At 45.2% G+C, this 21,908-nt stretch overlaps 1 protein-coding gene and 2 non-coding genes across 3 annotated transcripts in view; all 3 read right to left on the minus strand.

Annotated features, from left to right (window-relative positions):
- Positions 1–713: 713 nt before the first annotated feature.
- TRNAK-UUU (transfer RNA lysine (anticodon UUU)) lies at positions 714–786 on the minus strand. The gene has a single exon. It is a non-coding gene; the product is annotated as a tRNA-Lys (tRNA).
- Positions 787–4,197: 3,411 nt separating this feature from the next.
- TRNAF-GAA (transfer RNA phenylalanine (anticodon GAA)) lies at positions 4,198–4,270 on the minus strand. Its single transcript has one exon. It is a non-coding gene; the product is annotated as a tRNA-Phe (tRNA).
- A 3,581-nt stretch (positions 4,271–7,851) lies between these two features.
- The window catches only part of OSBP (oxysterol binding protein), a 31,868-nt gene continuing 17,811 nt past the window's right edge, over positions 7,852–21,908 (minus strand). The window contains exons 8-14 of the mRNA XM_026490497.4: positions 20,946–21,191; positions 20,547–20,667; positions 13,767–13,870; positions 12,213–12,308; positions 11,268–11,449; positions 10,300–10,520; positions 7,852–10,203 (exon numbers count right to left, since the gene is read on the minus strand). Coding sequence (XP_026346282.1) covers positions 10,061–10,203; positions 10,300–10,520; positions 11,268–11,449; positions 12,213–12,308; positions 13,767–13,870; positions 20,547–20,667; positions 20,946–21,191 — 1,113 coding nt within the window. The 3' untranslated portion in view covers positions 7,852–10,060. The remainder of the gene's footprint in view (positions 10,204–10,299; positions 10,521–11,267; positions 11,450–12,212; positions 12,309–13,766; positions 13,871–20,546; positions 20,668–20,945; positions 21,192–21,908) is intronic.

The following is a 21,908-nucleotide window of genomic DNA, read 5'->3' on the forward strand; positions in this document are numbered from 1 at the left end:
ACCCAGCCTCTCTCTTGCGTGCTCCCTCCATCCTGGTTCTGCCCCACTAATCAGGACTCCCGGGGTACCAGAGTCCATCAGCTAAGAGGGCACCTGACTCAATCAACCCACACCTCCATCCAGCTAAGGAGATCAAGAGCACCTCCCTGTGTTCAGGGTCACACTTGGCGGGGGGAGGGTAGAAAGAAGACTTCGTTTAGAGAGGGGACTGCTCTATTTGGTGCATGGATTTCTAGATGGTTGTCTTTTCCTTTCCAGAATGTAGAAATAATCTCTAGGATAGGAAAGTGGCGTGTAGGTGCGGGATCCGTGCTATATTCGCAGGCACCCAGCGGGAGGGAACCCCAGAGAGAGGGTCAGCGGGGACGGCTCCAGGACAGCGATGGGGGATGGTGCCCGGGGGGGAGTCCCAGGGACGTCCTGGAAGGCTTCTGTTCCCTTTTCCTGTGAATACAGCAGTCAGTAGGTGGCACCCGGGGGCCGGTGGTTGCAGAAAAAAGCAGCGTATTTAATTCCCTCCAGCAGGGGACCGCAAGTTTTCCGAGGGCTTGTGCGCAAACGTTCGCAGTGTAGTCCTCGCGGAGGTCCGGCTTTTTAAGGAAGCGGCCGGACTCGCAGCCTACCCGCTCCAGGATTTTACTCCCTTCTCTGAAAGCAACCCGGATTAGGAAAGTTTGTTTTTGTTTTTAAATTATTAGGAAAAATGGAACAACCGCCCGAACAGGGACTTGAACCCTGGACCCTCAGATTAAAAGTCTGATGCTCTACCGACTGAGCTATCCGGGCTCACAGCAAGATGGTTCTCTCCGGTTGCTGAAGGCCCTGTTATCGTTTGCGCTACGCGCTAACAGCACCGCGCGGCATGAGCTCCGGGACTCTTCCCTTGATCGTATTCAACCCAATTCCAACCCATGGGCTCGCGGGGAAGGTGTCAGGTCGTTCTTTGGCAACTACATGCAGATTTCTTAATGCACCCCTTTTTATTTAGAGACTCCTTGGCAAATATGAATCTTGAGTTCTGCAAAAGCCTGAGAAAGGAGGAGAAACCATTTACTCACGGCCTCCCCCACCACGCCTATCTTTGCCCTAAAAGCAAAGAGCACGGGGTAAGAGATCACAGTTCAGCGTTAAAGATATCAGATGCCCCTTCTTCCGAGAAGCACCACTTCGCAGCTGTGGTCCCCATCTCAGGTGCCCACCTTAAAAGAAGCCCGAAGCGTATTAACTAAAAGAGGCGACGTAGGACGCTGCCAGCAGCTCCAGCAGCCCCCTCGGCCCTCGGCCTGGGCTTGGAGCGCACGCCCCCGCCCTCCGCTCCACCGCGCCCCTGCCCCGCCCCTGCCCCGCCCCTGCCCCGCCCCCGCCCCTGCCCCGCCCCCGCCCCGCCCCCGCCCCGCCCCCACTGGCTGGCTCCGGCGCACGCGCGCTCCCGCCGCCCTGCGCGGGCAAACCCGCTTCTCCCCGCCTCTCACCCGCACTCTCCATCACTATTTGCATATTACAGATCCCCTGCTGCATTTCGGTCCTCTGGGCCTTTTCCAAGCTATTCCCTTGGACAGGCGTACCACCTCCCTTTCCCTCCTTCCCCCTCGCCCGTCCCAAGCACCTTTGAGAACTCAGTTTAACCTCCATCCTCCCTGGGAGGTACCTCCTGGTGACCAGCACCATCCCTGGTCTCCACCTCCCCTGCACTGTGGACCTACTACAGCTCCAACAGGCAAGTATGCAGGCAGTAAACCTTTGGGAACCTCGTAATCAATGCTTTAATAGAGGAAAACACGAGTGCGGACAACTAGAAGGCAGGCAGAGTAGAACCTAGCAGAGAAAAAGGACCTTAAAACTGAGTAGGAGTATGCCATGTGGACAAGAACGGTGATTCGGGCAGACACCCTATCTCCGCACTTCTTGCTTGAATCCCAAGTGCTTCCCGTGGGGATTCTCCCTTTTCTCTTCAGGCTGGAAACTGGCCCAACTCTGAGAGAGAGAGAGTGAGAGAGAGAGAGAGATTTTAAGAAATTAGCGCACAGTTGTGGGGACTGGCAAATTTAGAGTCTGTTGGGTGGCCAAGAGACTAGAAATTCAGGTAAGAGTTGGCGTTGTAGCCTTGAGCCCATCTGCAGCGGCGCAGCAAGCTGGAGACCTAGGCAGGTTTTCTGTTTACCCTCCTGAAGAGTTCCTCCTTCATCAGGAAACCCCAGTCTTTGCTCTTGAACCTTCAGATGATTGGATGAGTCCCAGCCACATTACGGAGGATAATCTGCTTTACTCAAAGTCTCCCGATTTGCATGTTCATCACATCTAAACACCTTCACAGCAGCACCTAAACTGGCGTTTGACTAAACAACTGGGCACCACACCACAGCCCCTAGCCAAGGTGACCTATAAAATTCCCTGTCACACATACTGACATACCTCATGCAAACTTTGAACTGCTCAATTTATTAGTACAGCATTTTGTTTTCCTTCCTTTTGACCATCATTAGATTTCAAGAGTCCCTCGTCAAAATGCATCCTTCCACCCAAGAACTCAAAGATTTGGGGGATGAAGCCCCTCATCGGCTAGTGTATTGGCGCAGATGAACAGAAAGGGGAGGACATATAAATAGGTCCCAAAGCAATACTTCTCCGTTTTGCCTTTCACCACACCTAGGGTTTTTAGAACCCTGTCTCTCCCCCATGTCCCAGCCTGGTGTCCAGCCAAAAAGGAGGCATCCCTAAGTGTGTGTTGTTCCATCGCACTACCTTGATAGACTGACTCATCATCTTAACAAATAACAATAAGCATAATAAAAAGTATTATTATTTTTCATCATCTTAACAAGTATATCATCAATAATATCAATAATAAGTATAAGATTTATCCATCGTCTTAACAAGTAACAAGTATTGTTATTATATATTATATGATATATAATAAGTATTGTTATATTTATTATTACTGTTATAATAATATATATCATATATATTCTGTAATAACAATATATTATTACTATTATTATTATCATTACTACTACTGTTAGAATCCAGCCCAGAGCCTCCAAAGTCCCCTCCCCCCACCCCCACCCCAGACGGTGTAAACAGCTCTGGAAGCCTGGGCCAGATAGGACGGCTGATTCCCTGAGGCACATTTCCTGGGGATCTCTGCCATCGCTGCTCCGGTGGTGATGGACGAAAACGCGTTTTGTACGTGGCGAGATGTTGAGAATGTTGAGAATAAGAAACTACCAGGCTGTTCTGAACCCCCGATCATCCTGACTGTAGCTTCTCAGTATATTTGCTGCGGCGCGGTGGGGCAGGGGCGCATCGAGTTCAGAGCGTCTGTACGTGTGCGTGATGTGCAATAGTGGTTTGCGATTTGGCAAATACAGATTCAGTTCGTTTTAAATTTCTGAGAAACAATGAGTGTGTACTTTGTATGGTCCACGCAATATTTGGGACATACTTATCCTAAAAAAATTCAATGTTTCTTTGAAATTCAAATTTAATTGGGCGTCCTGTATTTGATTTGGTAACCCTGGTGTAGACCTGAACCAGAGAGGGCTTCCCATACTCACCACCACCAGCATCACCACCAAAGGCTGTTCTAGGTCCTTGTTACTGTTAAACCAGCCGGATCAAACCGAAACAGAGGGATTCTCTGGCCGAGAGGGAGCCCCAGGCTGTCCTCCATCCCCACCGAGCCCCCCCCCCCCCCCCCCCCGCGCACCAGGGACTGAGCCCCGTGCCCCGCGCCCTGCGCTCCGCACGTGGCGGCCGCGTGCCCGCCAAATGCCCTGCGGAGCCCGGCGATCTAGTGCCTCCGACCCGCGGAGAAAGGTCCCAGCGCCGGGAGCTCCTGGAACGTCGCGGGAAACTGGAAAGAAGAGAGAGGGCTGGAGGGATCCCGAAGCAAGTGAGCGGCGCGCCGTGCGTAGGGGGAGCGTGGTCTCAGCCAGACCCAAGGTCAGGAAAGGGAGCTTGACTTTCATACTGAGCAGTTGAAAAGCAACGACATAAATCCCTTTTTCGGTTTTCACTTTCCTTCCTCCGGGAGAGGTTAAAAAAAAAAAAAAAAAAAAGCAGATGAATGCTTTAGCGTGCACTCCAAGCACGTGTGGGTGAAAATGCCCACCCGCGTGGCAAGCTGGAATTCCACCATAACGTGAGCGGTGCCGCCCGGCGAGAGGGGATAGCGCTGGTGGTGACAGCTAAAACCACTGCCGAAACCCGGGATCGAACCAGGGACCTTTAGATCTTCAGTCTAACGCTCTCCCAACTGAGCTATTTCGGCGACTTGCGAAAAGCGCTATCTGTATTTCCGTAATGAAATAGTGTTTGTTTGGTTTTAACAAAAGATGTCAGAATGAGTTCAGCTGGAGGTAAGCATTTCACAAATGTTATAGAGGTGATAAAGCCAAGTCTCAGTGTATAAGCCAGAAATGACACATAATTTTACTTTTATCAGTCGTTTGGGCTCAAGAAATATATGGAATTGAACAGAAAGGGCATGTAAAAGGCTCGAAACGTGACTTGTCAATGTCACCTCCAGAAGAGGTGCGCATGGAGTTGCTGCATCTGTATGTTAAAAGCACTGTTTTGCTAAACCTAAACCTTTAAAATATGCCTCAATTCTTGTAATCCCACTTTGGCATTTTTAAACTTTCAAATACATAGACACTGTCAAAAAGTGGAATTGTCTGAGGCCTCTCCCCACTCTGAGAAGCAAGCTCTGGCTTAATAATATCCCCTTAATAGGTTGATTTTATCCCACCTCCTCCAATTTCATAATTTTGCATCTCCTGCATTCACATGTATACAACTGAACTAGCCCTAGCCCTAATTTAATCAGAATATCTGCAGATGGGGCTCAGGATTGTGTATTTTGTAAATCGACCAGGTGAATTTAATGTGCAGCCACTCTCAGCATCCCATTCCCAAGTCTCACAAAAAGGTAGCTATTACAGACAGACTCATATTTTAAATTGCTTACTCAACCTCTTCAGGGGAATGTCCAGCTCAGAATGCCCAAAAATGAACCTGTCTTTCCCTCTAAACTTACTACCACCTTACATCTAAGTTTCCCAAGGCAGAAAAACACAATTTCCTCCCTCTCTCCTTCTGCTCTCTGCCTATAAACAGACCCAAGTGCTGTTCATTCCAGTTCAGAATTGCTGGAATCCCTCCACTTTTCTTTATTCTTACGTCTCCTCCAAACTCTTCTTTGATTTTCCTACCAGTAAATCCACACTGGAACCCATCACCCTGCTTGAAAATCCTTCATGGGCTCCCTAGTTGAGAGCAAAACACAAGACTTCTATCTTTATATGGTATATAGACTTCCATAACTTGGGCCCTTCCTCTCTCCAGCACGGTGGCACAGTGCTTCCTCCTTGACTCTGAACTCTAGCCATTCATGCCCCCAACCAAATTCAGGATGCTTTCCTAGACCTTGCTCTTCATCTTTGTCATGCCACTTTCTATACATTGCCCTTCCCTAACCCCTATTAAGCCTGCAACTCTCAACTCAGATACATTTTCCTAATTCCAGAAGCCTTCTCTGACATGTCTCTATCCGGTCCTCCCCGAGCCCTGTAGGCCGGTGGCCCCCTCCAGTGCTTTCACACTATTTATCAAACCAGACTGTTTTTGCCTGTTTATCAGAGCTCTTTCTTGTCATTTTTTTTTTTAAGATTTTATTTATTTATTCGACAGAGAGAGAGACAGCCAGAGAGAGAGGGAACACAAGCAGGGGAAGTGCGAGAAGCAGGCTCATAGCGGAGGAGCCTGATGTGGGGCTCAATCCCATAACGCCGGGATCACGCCCTGAGCCGAAGGCAGATGCTTAACCACTGTGCCACCCAGGCGCCCCTCTTTCTTGTCATTTTTATCCCTAATGTATGTTACATAACAGACTGGAGTCAATGTTGAGAGAGAAAGGACAGATGGAAGAAAAGAGAAAGAGAGAGAAAGCCCTATCTCGGGGCCAACTGGTTCTTTTTTTTTTTTTTTTTTTTTCCAACTGGTTCTTTACTAACTTTTAAAATCACCTGGTTAAACTCAAATGTGACCTCTGCAAGGCTATTTATAGAAGATTTGAGCTCTTTAGTTCTTGACTTTAAAGATGCCTCCTGAGGCCACACTGCTTCCTTCCCTTGAGGAATCTGTGTGAACTGAAAAGCTAGTAGGGAGGAAGTCCTGAGGAGAATATACTACACATTATTGTCTGAGCTTGGAAGGAAAAGCCATGAGAGGCTTGGAATGCTTCCCACAAGGCGGGGCAGATCACAGGGCAAAAGCTTTATAACTTTTAGAAGCAAGCTCTACATTTTGACAACAATCTTAGAGTTTCACAAGGTATGCACTTTATAGTGAATAACTGACAAAGATTTCTACATCCCCTTTTAGGGTTGGTTTTCACTTATCTTGCCAAAAGCAGAGTAGGCCCTGAAATTTTAAGGTTTACCATTTTTGTGGGACTTCAGGGGTCCCTGACAAGTGTTATCATTTATCATTTTGTTGGGTTATCATTTTGAATCATGAGTGAGTGTGGTAGGCCCTTGGGGATCCACATCACGATTCATCAGGTCACAGTGGCCCATGAAAGGACTAAAGAAGGGATTGTTAAAATGTTTCAGGTACATTTGACTGCCCCTATTAGAGGAAGTTATATGGCACAGTGCTATTCAAGATGGCCGGATGCAGCGCTCGCGTCTACTGCAATGATTTTTAGCTTGCCTGACAGTCCTGAAACTTCCCATCAAGCCCAGCAATGTGAATCAGGCAATGACGAACAGATGAGTGGCCTTCCCAAGAACGAGGCTCGAAAAAGTCTCTGGCAACGTACCTACTTTTGTGGACATGAGAGCCCTGAGAAATCAAGGAGACTGGAGGCTGAACTTCAAGGATGCTCCTTTCTTCAGGACCTCCCTCAAGGACCTCCTCAGTGGCGCTATCCACATCACTAAGCCTCTGGAAACAGAAGTGTGCGTTACTCCATGATGTGACCTAATGCAGGAAGAAATGACTTCACTGTCAGCTGCCTTCCAACCCAGCTTCTCCCAGAACACAAGGTTGTAGAGGTCACAGACTCGGGGTCAAACAAACCCAGCTTTGAATTCCAACACCATGACTAACCAATCAGCTGTGTAACTGCTGGGTAACCTTAGTGAATTTATTTAAATTAGGGTTTTTTTTCCCCCCAGCGCCTTTCTTTGTATTTCACATGAAGATTCTAACATTTACCTCTTAAAATTGTTCAAGTGTAAGCCAGACGATGTTCAGAATTCCTAACTCAGCACGCTGGATGCAGAAGCAGACACTCGGCCGCAGGGCAGGGCCTGTGTGCAGCCTCTCCCAGCCCCTTAGATTCCTTTGCCCACCCCCTCCCCTCCCTGAACTTTATAGTGAAACTCTGAACAAGCATCTTCAGGGCCCTTAATTCTCTCCAAGGCCTTCAAATCAATACTCAATTGCTCATGTTTCAAAGTATCGAATTTGAATCCGTATGGGAAACAGCTAAGAATCTGAGAATCTAAATGGGCAAAAGAAACTAAATTCAAGAAAACTTTTATTTTTTTAGGTGAAACAGGCCCCACATCAAAAACACTAGAAAAGATTCCCTATACCGAGGTGGGGGGGGGGTGGACATTGATGATGACATTCCATGAAAGTGGAAGGGACTGTTAAACTACTCTTCTGTCCACAAGCCCTTGGGGATATTGTCAAACAGCTGAAACATCTGGAAACCCGTGCCCCGTTTTTCTTTCAATTTCTCACACACATCAGCTGCCCACACAAACCCGCACCCGGCCAGTTCTGTAGCCGCTCCCACCGCCACTTATCTAGTAGGAGTCAAGTGAAGCAGACAAACAATGACTTTTTAAAAATTATTTAATTTAGTAGTTTTCTTGGAAAAAAAACAATAAGGCAAAAAAAATGAAAATATATATAGTTTTGTTTTGATGTGACTTCATTTCACCTGAAGGACTCAAAGCTTCTCCATTAGCAGGAATCGGACTGGGGCTCAGGCTGGGAAATGTAGTGCCGATGGCGGAGGAAGAAAGGTGGGGGATAAAGCAGAGACGTTCAGTTTGGTTGAGGAATTCCTGCTCTGGCTAAAGCCCCCCGATTAGGTCACGGCCTTGGCGGGCCTCCTTGAAAGAAGCCCCAGCACAATCCCGCGCTTAGGCTGGGAATCGGGGTCTTAGGAGGAGACTCCCCAGCGGCTGCCCGTCTCTCAAGTGCATCACAGCTAGGAAGGGAGGAATGGCGAGGAAGGAACAGAAGTACTAATTTACCCGGTATGAATCCAATTTCCATGCAGGGATGGCTTCCTCTGGAATGCTATTTCCCCCAGGACCCACACTGGCTGAGGCTCAGCAGTTAAGGAACAGAAACGGAAAACACTAACAGAAAGCATACAAGGAAGGCACCTCAATTTGTGATCCTCAACCAAGGGTGGGCTGCACAGGGGCAGGTTTCTGAACAAGACAACTAAAACAAATACAGAACACAAAATGAAGGAAGCCAGGGCCCGGCAGGAGCAGTTCTCTTGCCCACCCCACAGGACGGCACTTTCGGCCCCACGGCCTAGGAAGAAGTGTCTTTTGGGAATCGGCTGTGTGTGCTGGGATTTGGGCAGAGGCAGAACGAAACTGCAAACTACCGTCCTGACTCTCTACCCACGCTCTTCCTAACAAAAGAAGGAAAAAAGGCAGGAAAGAGGATTTCATTTTCAAGACTCAGGTAATTAGGAGAGCAGAATTTAGACAGCAGTGGACACTCCATGATACAGACCCGGGATCGAGTCTCTGTTCGGGAACGGCCGGAGGTGATCCTGCTCAGGTTCTGACTCTGTCTGCCCCTAAAAGATGGAAAACAGACGAGGCTCCAGTCCACATCAGTGTGTCCAAGAGAGAGTCCCAGGGAGACAAAGGATATCAAAAAACAAGATTCTTAATGGGAAGAAGGAAAATCAAACAAAAAAAAATTAGATTTTTCTCTACATATATATAATATACAGATATTTAACACATTATTCGAGAGGTGGCTCCAGTCCTTGGGGCTTGAGAGATGGTGAAAACTTTGTTTCCAATTAACTCCTTCTCTCAAATTCTGAAGTACATCAGAATGGGACAGGTAATGCTTTGCTCCACATTGGGGCACAGACCCAAACTTGTATTGCGCTGAGAGAGAGAGAGAGAGAGAAGGGGGGGGGAGGGAGGGAGGAACAAGAAAGGCAATGAAGAATGGGGGTGAGGAGGAACTGGGAAAGCAAAGTGGCTAGCAGTCTTTTCCATCCTGCCTCGTGTTCTCAGAAGTTCCCCGTCTGAGGAAGTCCGTAAAACTCCCTTGTGAGGATAATGCAACCCTCCTACCAACCACCAAAGTGGTCTCCGGTTGTTGTCAAAGATGGAGGACAGCAGAAGGGTATTTTACACAAGATAGAAACTTCTAAGAAATGTCAGTCTGAGTATTCCAATCTTACAGAACAAGCCCCCTCGCAATTGTTCCGATACTGTAGTTCTCTCGGGGCGGACGCCCCACGAGACTGACCCCGTGTGTGACCCCATTTCGTGACGCCATGCCTAAGCTCCACCGCGGTCATTCACGATGCCTCCATTGGTTAAGTCTTACATGCTCCTCTTTCAAGGAGCTTCTAAATTCAGCGCTCGCTCTGAACAGCACCAAAATGCCCCTGAATCATCACCTCACGCAGACCTCGGCTGAGCAGGACACTACAGGGGAGGGTGAATGACGTCATCGTAAAGTGGGGGCAGAGGGAGAAGGAAGAGCCGAGAACAGCTGGCTCTGCAGAAGTGGAGCAGCGCTACCTTCCGGCCACTAAGCCTCTCCCTCACAAACACAGGTGTCTAGTAAGTCGATTTCAGTTTCAATCAGCTAAGGCAACCAGCCAATCACCACCACTGGTGTCTGCTTCTGGTGATTGATTTGGACAAAATGATTGGTTAAGACAGACAAACTGGAGGAAAGCGCTCGGTCAGAGTCCCAAGCGCCAGCTTTCCCGCACATCCTCTGTCCTCTTCTCCTTTGGATCCTCCTCCTTTCTGTTGCTGCCGTTTCAGAAAATGTCCGGGCATGAGGTCCAGTCCTGTTTTTCTTTACACTCCCAGTATCCTCCCCTATAAATATGGGTTAGCTCCTTGGTAACAGGGTCCTTCTTCCGCTCAAACCACAGCGCCTTATAGGGATCATAGGGTGTGCCTAAAAGGGAAAGCGGGTAAAGAAAAACAGAATGAGAGCCAGAAACACACCAAGCGATTCTCCACCCATCGAGAGAGTGGAAGACAGGCTCGTTACCATCCTCTGTGGCTTTCATAGCTTCTGCTTCTCGCTTCTTTCTGGAAAGTCTTTGCTTTTCCTCCAGGCGCTGCTTCTCTGCATTGGCTTCATCCCAGCGCCCATTTTCCATCAGTCTCTGGTCGGGCCGCAACCGGCTGTCTGTGGGGGCGGTGCCACTTTCCCAGGCGTTGAGCGTCAGAGCAAGCTCTGAGAAGTAATACATGTTTTCTGCATTCTTCCTACAAGTAAAAGATGAGAAAGACGAAGGGTGATGCCAGAGCCCAGGCCCTTGTTAAAGAGCAACGACCAAGCACACGGCCAAAAGACGGCCTCCCCAAAGCTGTTCTACAGATGGACAGACTCTAGGACCGGGGCAGGGTCCCCCCGTGCAGAGACCCAGACTGGACCGTTCCCCAGGCCCTCCCCAGGCATCACTCGCTCCAGGAGTTTGCTGGGCTTGTGCTGTGCTCAGCAGAGATTAGGAAGAAATTCCTAAGGAAGAATGAAACATTCTACTAAATGAAAATTCCTTATTCTTATTTCCTTTGCGTTCTTTTTCATCTCTTTCTGGGATAATCTTGGCTCCTACTATAGACTGAACATATGAGATGACAGGACACAAATGGCCTCCATCTATTTCTGAATCCCAGTACACGATCTCAGGGACCTTTCCACGGCCACTGGGTCTCAGGCTAAGTTGTTAACGGTGGTAGGCATCTTTCTCCTCTAGCTGCTTCTGAGTCATTTTGCTCTAATTATGAATATTTTTTGGCAGATTTGACTTGATTAGTTTCAATTTTCTTGACAAGGCACATTACAACTCAAATCATACTGTGACAGCCTTCTGGTAATCTCTCCGAAGGTTCTGATTTCCCTGGCTTGATCCCTCACATAATTAAGTGGGAAGGAAGGTGAAAATGCCATCAGTACTGCTCCAAGGTTGAGGTCAAAGTATTACCTGGGACAGCATGCATACTGATACTCACGGTAAAGGGTTCCTCTTCCATAGCATGACCCTGCTTTCCTCTGCCTCATGGCCTCTCTGCCGAGCATCACCCCCATTTTCCCCAACGACTGGCTGTACTTTGAAACAATCCATTTTCTCATCCCATGTCCCCAGAAGAGCAAAGTGAACTTTTCCTGATGGATCTGTCACTTCCCCTGTCACCTACAAGGATGGGAGAGTAGGGTTTTGGAGTACAGCATTCACTGTGGGTTAGCTTTACCTGACTGTTCTGGAAACCAAAGTCCTACGGTCAATACTGGTTAAATTCTGCTACGACAAACACCATGGAGCACCCAAATTATTCTGGTATACTTTTTTGAGCTGCTTAAAATAAATGAGCCACAAGTTGGGGTTTCATCATTTTGTCGTGTAGGGATTTTCGTTGCAATGATATATGCTGGAAAGGATCTGAATGGTACTCAGAATTATGGTATTTTCTTCTAAGGTATTCTCTTCTCTCTGATATTTTCTTCTTTCTTCAGAGACAGCCACAAACAGATTTAAATCCCCAACTCTTCTTCACTCTCCATCAAACTGCTGGCGCAGTTCCACAGTGGTGGTGACACAGGACTTGCGCTTAGACCTCACAGCGGTCAAACTGCCCATCCTTCTTCCTGAAATCCTTCTATTGGTCCTTCCTCTGTGTTTCCCATTTTCAATCTCTCCTTGCTCTTGACTTTCACTTTCTTAATGTCTTTACCAGAAAAGACAATGACGTGGTTTGGTAATGCAATCTAGTCCCCCTTCCTGCTGACTTTCTCCTTTACCTCTTCCCCCCCCCCCCGCCCCAAATCACCATATACATATTTAGGAGATATATATGTTTAGACTACCTCTTCATCCATCATCTACACGAGCCCCCAAAGAGTAGGCTTTCCAAGGAACACACACTAAGGAAAGGCATTTAAACTCCAACTTCTCTTACCTTTCTTGCTACGTCACGAGAGAAGTAGCTATAAGGAGCAAATTTAAGATTGCACTTGTCTCCCGTCTTGTGATTCACAATATCAATTTCACCAGACTATAAAAAAAAAGCATCATGGATTGATTTTATTAAGACCGGAGGACTTGAATATCTGCCAGACCCCATGCCTCACAGTTCTTCACTTTTCCATTGCACACTCTCAGACTCCCTTGCTTAAGAGTCCCAGCCTCAGCCGACCCCGACAAGCTGTGACATCCCTTTGGAACCTTGGTATTCCAGGTCGGGATCAAGATCAAATGGCCTTCTGGTATTCTGTCAATCATGCATCACATGTTAGGTGGCATGATTTGCCTTTCAGCACATATATTGATATTCACATAATAATTTACCATTCCAAACCAACCCCCCACTCATACCCTTCATGAACTCTGTGCTTAAATCAAAGTACTCTACTCACAATTACATGACTACACATGCCTGGCCTTTCTACATTTTATTCATTTTCTCCTCCTTTCTATCTTCTAAATCCCAAACCACTTTAAGACTCAGCTTGGGGTGCCTGGGTGGCTCAGTCAGTTAACTGTCCAACTCTTGGTTTCGGCTCAGGTCATGATTTCAGAGTCATGAGATCAAGCCCTGCATTGGGCTCTGTGTTCAGTGTGGAATCTGCTTGAGATTCTCTCTCTCCCCCCTCCCACTGCCCCTCCCCTTGCTTGCCCCTGCCTCTCTAAAATAAATAAATAAATAAAATCTTTAAAACAAAACAAAGCTTAATTCCCAAATCTACCATGGCTTTTCTGACTGCTAGACAGTATTCCCTTTCTTTTCTTTCTTTTTTTTTTTTCTTTTTTAAAAGATTTTATTTATTTATTTGACAGAGAGAGAGTACAAGCAGGGGGAGAGGCAGGCAGAAGGAGAAGCAGGCTCCCCTCTGAGCAGGGAGATAGATGCAGGGCTTGATCCCAGGACCCTGGGATCATGACCTGAGCCAAAGGCAGACGCATAACGACTGAGCCACCCAGGCGCCCCTCCCTTTCTTTTCTGAATTTATTGCAACCATCATCTTAAGAGCAGACTGACAATTAATTAGATGTTATCTTCGTACAGCTCTTAACACTAGCGTATTCTGTTAATACTTTTCAATCTATACATATTTGTCATGTTATCTCCAATGATACAAGAACTCTTTGAAGGACAATGTCTTATCTTGCTTTGTATCCCCAAGACCTAGCACTCTGCCTAGCAGTGAATGTCTGATGAATAATGAAAGGATGAAGAGTAGGAGCCGTGTTTATTATTTTGTTGTCCTTTCACAGTAGCCAACACAGTCCTGGAAGAGTAGTCATGGAATGAATGTTATAAACTGGTCATTTACAAAAAATATTTTGTGGTATAGAGGTCGGGGTGGGGCTTCTGGCTGAGAGCAATTCCTTAGGAGAAATAGATAAATCATAACAATAGTCTGGGGCCAGTTCACATGTCCTTGATACTGCACAGACATACCTCCGAACATATTCTTCTGAACTTCAGAACACTTTGGGCACCTTTGCTTACCTGATCTATCCACAACTTGCCCACGATAATGTTGTGCACCGTTGTGGTAACCTTCTTCCAAGTGTAGTGGTGCCCAGTTGCATGGAAAATACAGTGGATACTACCTGGAAACAGGCAGAAGTACACAAATTAAGCCAAATATTAGAATAACAGCACCATGTTAGCTACAAATAACAATGGATTGATCCTCTTCTATCAATATTTCTTACTTTTAAAAGGAAAACAATAAACCAAAAAGGATTTATAATCTTCTTAAATGTTGGAAGCACTGATTGAATTTTTTCACTTCATTTTTAAATTTATGAATAAACTATAACTAAATGATGACAAACACTGACAACTGATAGAGCTTAGCTAGGAAGCAATATTCTGCAATTGTAGAAATAAAAATGAAAGCAAAAGCTCCAATCTTTTCACCAACTGTGCCTGCCATATAAGTTGCAAAAGTTATAGGAACCAACATGAAAAAATAAAATTGAATTGTGGAAAGGAGCACACATTGGGGGCCAGGCCTGGGGGCCAGGCCCTCTTGTTAGTAACCGGCTGTGTGACCCTACGTAAACCACTTTTCTAAGGGCCTTAACAGTAATGGAGTAGTGGATAGAGCAGGGGCTTTGGAATCAGGCAGAACTGGACTGAATCCTGGCTCCAATACTCATTAGAGGTGTGACCCTAGGTTGTATAATAAAGAATTTGTCTGGTCTTTGTCCATGGTTCCTGGGAAGGAACCTCTAAACCCTTAGAATTTCCCAAGTGATAGTAGTGTGTTATTAATGGGGGCCCTGATAGTTTATGCATATAGGGTAACATGGTGGGCCCCTAGATAGCTTATGCTCGGGATGAGGCCAGGCCAGAAAGATCAACCGTGTAATTAGAGACTTGGGGCCTTGAATCACTTGCTATCAGCCAGACCTCCCAATCTCCTGGGAATGGTATTCCCTTCTCTCCCGGGAGGGAAGGAGGCCTAGCTACTGAGTGTAGTCATGTGCCCAACGGTTCAATCATGCCCCCCTAATGAAACCCTAATAAAATCTCTGGACAATGAAGCTTGGTGCGGCTTCCTGGTTGGTGAACACATCAATGTGCCAGGAGGATTATGTGCCCTGATTCCATGGGGGAAGGCATGGAAGCTCTATGTTCAGGACACTTGCAGACCAGATGTGTCTCTCCGTTTGGCCGGTCCTGATTTGTACCCTTTATAATAAAACTATGAAGTGAGGATAGTTCTTTCTTGGGTTCTATGAGTTATCCTAGCAAATTATCGAAACTGAAGCCAGTTGGTCAGAAGTACAGAGGGCCTGGGGACCCCCAAACCTTTGTGATCATATTGAGCCTATAGAAATATTCCAGAATTATCTCCCCATCTCAAGATCTTTAATTTAACCACACCTACAAAGTTCCCTTCACTGTGAGAAGTGAGATATTCACAGGTTCCAGGGATTAGGATGTGGACATTATTTTCGGAGGAGGGGAGCATTATTTAGCCTACCACATCCCCCTTTTAACAACAAAGACTCTGAGCTCAGAGAGGTAATCTTCCCAAGTTCACATAGCTAGTAAGGGCCAGAGCTGGAACTCAAAATAAGATCAGAATGTCTGTATTGCCCAATACCATAACCGTATGTCCCACCCTGCTGATGCACCTGTTGTTTCGTAGAGTGTCCCTCCCAGCTCCCAAGGATAGTGGAAAAATAAAGAAAGCCCCATGACTGCCTTCCTTCATATAATATTTGTGTCTTGGAGACTGGACAGGAAGTTAAAGATCTAAAAATTGAGGCACTTAAAATATATGAAAAGGAAGACAGGCACTTCAGAATGGTCAAGTAAGGACTTTATAGATCTGTTCCTCAATAAAATCAATTAAGAACACTAGGCAAAAATAATCAAGATCAACTTTTTCAGAACTCTAGTAAAGAAAAATGAGCTTTGTGGAATTTTAACTGGCCCTATTTCCATCCTCCTCTCCCCAGCTTGGCAGTCGCCTTGAAAACCAGCAGCATCACTCACGGCAGACATGAAAACCAGCAAGCAGCCTAGCAAACACTGGAGGGAGCAACGGTATGAAGCTCCAAAAGCCCAGACTCCAAGGAACTGTCACTGTCTGACCTGTCTGCTGGTTCCCGCACAAGGGCTTATCTTTATCTGACCTGACTTAGCACCTGCTCACCTCAAACAGCCTTTCCCCAGGGGTGACAATCAAAACAACCAATGACAAATGCTTAACACAGTAGCTGCCTGAGGTGGTGTTCACAACTGGGGCAGTTAAGGGGGCCCTGGGTGACTCAGTCCATTGAGCATCTGACTTTTGGTTTTGGCTCAGGTCATGATCTCAGGGTCGTGAGATCGAGCCCTGCATTGGGTTCCACACTGAGCATGGAGCCTGCTTGGGATCCTCTCTTTCCCTCTCCCTCACCCCTTCCCCAGTTTCTCTCTCTCTAAAACAAAACAAAACAAACAACAAAAAAAAAAACAAAAAACAAACACCCCACAATTGGAGCAGTTAAATACATAATGGCCCCAAATTCCCAATTTGATGAAAAACATTAATCTACATATCCAAGAGGCACAACGAACTGCAACAGGATAAACTCAAAGAGCACCACACTGGAACCCATCATAATCAAACTCCTGAAAGACAAAGAAAGCATCTTGAAAGCACTAAGAGAGAAATGATGTATCACATATACATGATCCTCAGTAAGATTATCAGAAACTTCAGAGGCCAGAAGGCAGTGGGATGACATATCCAATAATGCTGAAAGAAAAAAATTTATAAACCAAGAATTCTATATCCAGCAAAACTATCCTTCATAAACAAAGAACTTAAGACATTTTCAGACAAATAAAAACTTAACGAATTCATAGCTAGCAGATCTTCCTATTAAGAAATATTGTAAAGGAAATCTTTCAGGCTGAAATGAAAGGACACTGGACAGCACTGGACAGCAACTTAAATCTCCATTAAGAAGATACCAGTAAGGGGTCTCTGGGTGGCTGAGTTGGTTAAGCATCTGCCTTCGGCCCAGGTCATGATCCCAGGGTCCTGGGACCGAGTCCCCCCATCAGCCTCCTTGCTCAGCATGGAGTCTGCTTTTCCCTCTGTACCTCCCCATGCGTGTGCTCTCTCTCTCTCAAATAAATAGATAAAATCTTAAAAAAAAAAAAACAGACCAATAAACGTAACTATAACTATTTAAAAAATAACAGTATAAGTGTATTTTTTGCTTGCAACTTTTTTTCTGCTATATGATTTAAAAGACACCCTATAAAGCAAGTTATAAAACCATGTTGATGAGATTATAATGTATGAAAACAATTTACATGAAAATAAAACCACAGAGGAGGAAAAAGGTACTGGATCTATATGGTTGCAAGGTTTCTGTGTACTACTGAAATTAAATTAGTATTAATCTGAACAAGATGCTTAGATGTTAACTGTATTACCCAAGATAACCACTATAAAAATATCTTTAAACATATAGTAAAAGAAATAACAATGGAATTAAAATGGTAAACTAGAAAAATATCTATTTAACGCAAAAGAAGGAACTAATAGAGGAAGAGAGGGACAAAAAAAGACAGACAATACACAGAAAAAAACCCAAAAAAACCCAAAAAACAAAAATGGCAAATATAAATCCTACCTAATTCATAATTAATTATAAGTAATCACTTTAATCAAGAAGTAGAAATTGCAAGAATGAATAAAATATATAGGGGGAATTTTTTTTACTAAAATGCCACTCAGGAGCAAAATCAAGGTCCACAGAGCCCAGTAGTGTCATTGACACAGAGATCAACAGGCTAACTGATTGTTTCTTTTTTTTTTGACTGGGTGTTTCATTCATATTCCCGAATTGTGATTCTCCTTGGATGAGAGAGCTCCAAAACTATAAAATAACACACATTTAAATGTGTCTCTTTAGGGGCCCCTGACTGGCTCGGTTGGTAGAGCATGCAGCTCTTGATCTTGGGGTTGTAAGTTTAAGCCCCACATTGGGTGTAGAGAAAATTACTTATTAAATTATTACTTAAAAATAAAAATCTAAAGACAAATAAATAAATACCTACATACATAAATGTGTCTTTTTTTTTTTTCTTAAAATTTTTACTTATTTATTTATTTGTCAGAGATAGATAGAGAGAACAAGCAGGGGGAGCTACAGAGAGAGAGGGAGAAGAAGGCTCTCCCGCTGATCAGGGAGCCCAACGCAGGGCTTGATCCCAGGACCCCAGGATCATGACCTGAGCTGAAGGCAGATGCTTAACTGACTGAGACACCCAGGTGCCCCATTTCTTTCTTTTCTTTTAGAGAGAGAGAGCACAGGCATGTGGGTGAGTGGGGGAAGGGGGAGTGGGGGAAGGGGGAGAGGGAAAGAGAGAATCCTAAGCAGGCTCCATGCTCAGTGCGGGCTCGATATGGGACTCGATCTCACAACCCTGAGATCATGATCTGAATTCAAGAGTAGGACACTTAATTGACTGAGCCACCCAGGTGCCCCAAATGTGTCTCTTCCAACTTTAAGGCTACTACCTGGTTCCAATGCCCTGGAACTTGATAAGCAAATTCACATGATGTATCCTCTGCCACTGTCTTCATTTTGCACACTTCCATTATGTTTTCTAGAAGCATTCTTCTTTCTAGATTTCAGGAGTTCTAACTTTTCCAGTGTATTTTACAAGGAAACTCAGACTCCCTGCCACCACCTCCAAAAACCAGCTGTCTGCCTACTCACTCACAACCCCGTCCATAAATCGTTCTTCAGTGACATCTATTGGTTTAACAATTTACCCTAGGAGAGTCGAGTGCCATTGCAAATGTGAAAATTTCACTGCAGGATTCTCCTTCCAAGTCACTGATCCAAAATATGAAATACAGCCACCCCCAGGGCCAATGTCCAGAAATCCCACTCTCTGTACTTGAGTTTTCTGTCACTATGTCAATTCTTTGTTCCATCTCCCTATGAAAGCTGGGATCTTAGATTTGCTCACTTACACTTCCTGCCTGGTACATGGCAGGTGCTCAGTATTTAATGGATGGAGGGACTTAAGACAACACATCCTGGTGACCTGAATCCTTAAATAACTACAGGAATGGAATCCTACCAAAGATAATTTTCTAACTCTAAAAAGTTAGATCCACCATATATTATGTTCATATAGTTATTTACCCTTCAAGGAACTCTGTATTAGTCAAATCACAGAGAAAGTGTATGGCGCATCACTGGTAGATTTACTGCTATTTTATTGCTATTTATTAGATTTATTGCTACTTTTAACATGTATACAACCTTCCTTAGAATTAAAAATAACCCATCCCTTTGGAGATCCTCACGGGGCCTCTGAAACCTCTCCATGGGTGAAAGTCATATTGCAATATGACCATTTAACATCCAAGTTATGCAAATTAGGTTAGAACACCCCAGGCTTTACTACTCTTAATCTAATACTTCTGAAATGGTTAACATCAAAGACAATCAAGCAATTTGAACCTTTTCTAAGGTCCTAGGTAAACATCAAAACCAAAATCACTCAGCCACCTTTTCATCTAAGAGTCTTTTGCATATCAACCACAAGGCGGTAAGAGCTAACACTCCCATTTCTTTTCTCCTTTTAATGTATTACACACATTCTTGCATTTGTTTTCTGGCTAACTTTTATTTTCTAGAAACTTTTTAAATTCTATACCTGCTACATTTTGTATTTCTTTCTTTCTTTTTTTTTTTTTAAGATTTTATTTATTTATTCGACAGAGAGAGAGACAGCCAGCGAGAGAGGGAACACAAGCAGGGGGAGTGGGAGAGGAAGAAGCAGGCTCATAGAGGAGGAGCCTGATGTGGGGCTCGATCCCAGAACGCCGGGATCACGCCCTGAGCCGAAGACAGACGCTTAACGACTGCACCACCCAGGTGCCCCTACATTTTGTATTTCTGAGAGAAAGGAGAATTTACTAAAGAAGATGACTCTACCCCAGCACTAAGGCTACGCCTCATGACAGATGAGAACCGGGAAACGGAAGGCCACCAGGAGCTTAGGCAGTTACTCTCGGCTCTGTCTCTAGGGAGCTACTTGCTTTCTCTCTGTCTGCTCTGCGTTTCTTTCTCAGCATTCACTCTTCTGGACACAGAAGGCCAAACCTGGCTGCTCTGGTTCAAGAGAGCCTCGGGAATCTCTACTACACTTTGTGAATAATCTCATTTCCCCTACAGTACAGACTCTCCGATACTGCATGTTAGGACTCCCTATTCCCAGGCCTGATCTTTCTGATGCTGGTGCACCATTAACTTGTAATCCAATAAGATCTTTTAAAATAAAGTTTCATTTTACCTGGAGTTCAGCCATTACATAAATGATACCTCACCCTTCCAGTGGTGGAAGAGAGGGGGAGAAAGGAGAGGAAAAGGGGAGGGACGGTCCGAGAAACCTAACCTTGCGGTCCCAAGAATTGTGATTTATGGAGTGAAGCTGATCGCTAAAGTAGTGGGGGCAACAACACCAGTTAAGAGAAAGAGTTTCACGCATGCTAGATTTTATATTCTAAAACAGTACTTCAAGATTTATTAGCTATAAACGAAGAAGAAGCATTTATGACTGGACCGATCCTTAAGGACTCTCCTGCCTCCTCACTCATTTGATAGCTGAGAAGTGAAATGACCTGCCCAAAGCTAGCGAGTGAAAGTTCAGTACCCAAATCAGACTTCCAGGCTCCTGACTGTTAAATCAGTGACCACTTCTTTCATGCCAGAAAATCTTTCTTTCTTACACAGATGGCAGCCTTACCGAGGGGCATGATGGAGAGGTATTTGCCTCGGAACTTGCTGGTGATTTTGATTTCCTGGCGCAATGTCCAGCCATTTTTGGACTCGGCATGGTGTGCAGCAGCAGGGGGATGATGACTCACCTTGAAGAAATCAGTGGTTCAAATTAACGGAGGAAAAAGGAGAAGGAAAAGATACTGCCTATGAACTGGTGATAAACACCCAAAATGCACACTTGACAGCTTTATACCCACAACCGTCGATGAATACCGGGGCCTCCAGTGTTGAAGCCCTAAAGGAAAAGAAGGCAGTCTGGGATGACAGGAACTGAAATTTCTGCAAATGTAATACCCAGAGGTATCAACCAAAACCATCCTTTTCTTCAAAAAGTAAATGTGTCACAGTCCTGAGGCTCCTTTACCTGCTCACAGAGGGATCGGTACCCATTCTCCTCTAATCGGTCCAGCTCGAAAGTCTCCCCAAGGAGTGGGTTGAATGGCTTGCTGGTACGGAAGACAGTAGTGGAGTAGGAGGACACGGTGAAAGCTGCAACATAACAGAGCTGTTCTAGAGAATTCTCACATTTTGCAGCTCGGTCTAGCAGCTCGTGGTATTCCAGATCTTCAGTAAGGCGCTGAAGCATGGATAAGGGCTCATTAAAGTTCACCTGTCAGGAAAAGAACAGATTTAAAAACTTTGCCCACACATCTATAAGAGACAGTTGACTGCTTTTGCAGGTAGAAAGATATATCGAGATGTCAAGATGATAAAGCAAATCACTGGGAAGAAAAGAGCCTTTGCTCAGGAGACCAGCTCCAAGATCTAACCTACAAGTGATGCACTCTCCCTGGTCAACTGTCCATGTCAACGAGCAGTATAAATCACTGTTTTCATTTATTTCACTGACTGTAAGCTCTTTGAGATGCGCACCGTGCCTCTTTGTTCATCTCTGCATATCTGAGAGCCATCGATGCCTCACCCATAGGAGACCATCATCAAATAGGTATAGAAAGAATGAATAAAAGAAGAAATGTATTTTAGCACAAGTATACCCAGAGAGGAAGTGAGGTATTTAAAATTCTTGAGGAAGAAAAGAAAGGGTAGTAAATTAGAAGTACAGGCTTGTCAAGGCTGGTGAAAAGAAAACGTTACAAAAGTTAGCTTCTACTCCTGGACGAGACGATTGCTAATTTTTTTTTTTTTAAGATTTTATTTATTTATTTTTGTGAGAGAGACAGATACAGAGACAGAGAGAGCGCGAGCATGAGCAGGGGAGGGACTGAGGAAGAGGGAGAAGCATACTCCCTGCTGAGCAGGGAACCCGATGCGGGACTTGATCCCAGGGACCCTGGGATCATGACCTGAGCCGAAGGCAGACGCTTAA

The sequence above is a fragment of the Ursus arctos genome, unplaced genomic scaffold, assembly GCF_023065955.2.
Source record: "Ursus arctos isolate Adak ecotype North America unplaced genomic scaffold, UrsArc2.0 scaffold_23, whole genome shotgun sequence".
Lineage (NCBI taxonomy): Eukaryota > Metazoa > Chordata > Mammalia > Carnivora > Ursidae > Ursus > Ursus arctos.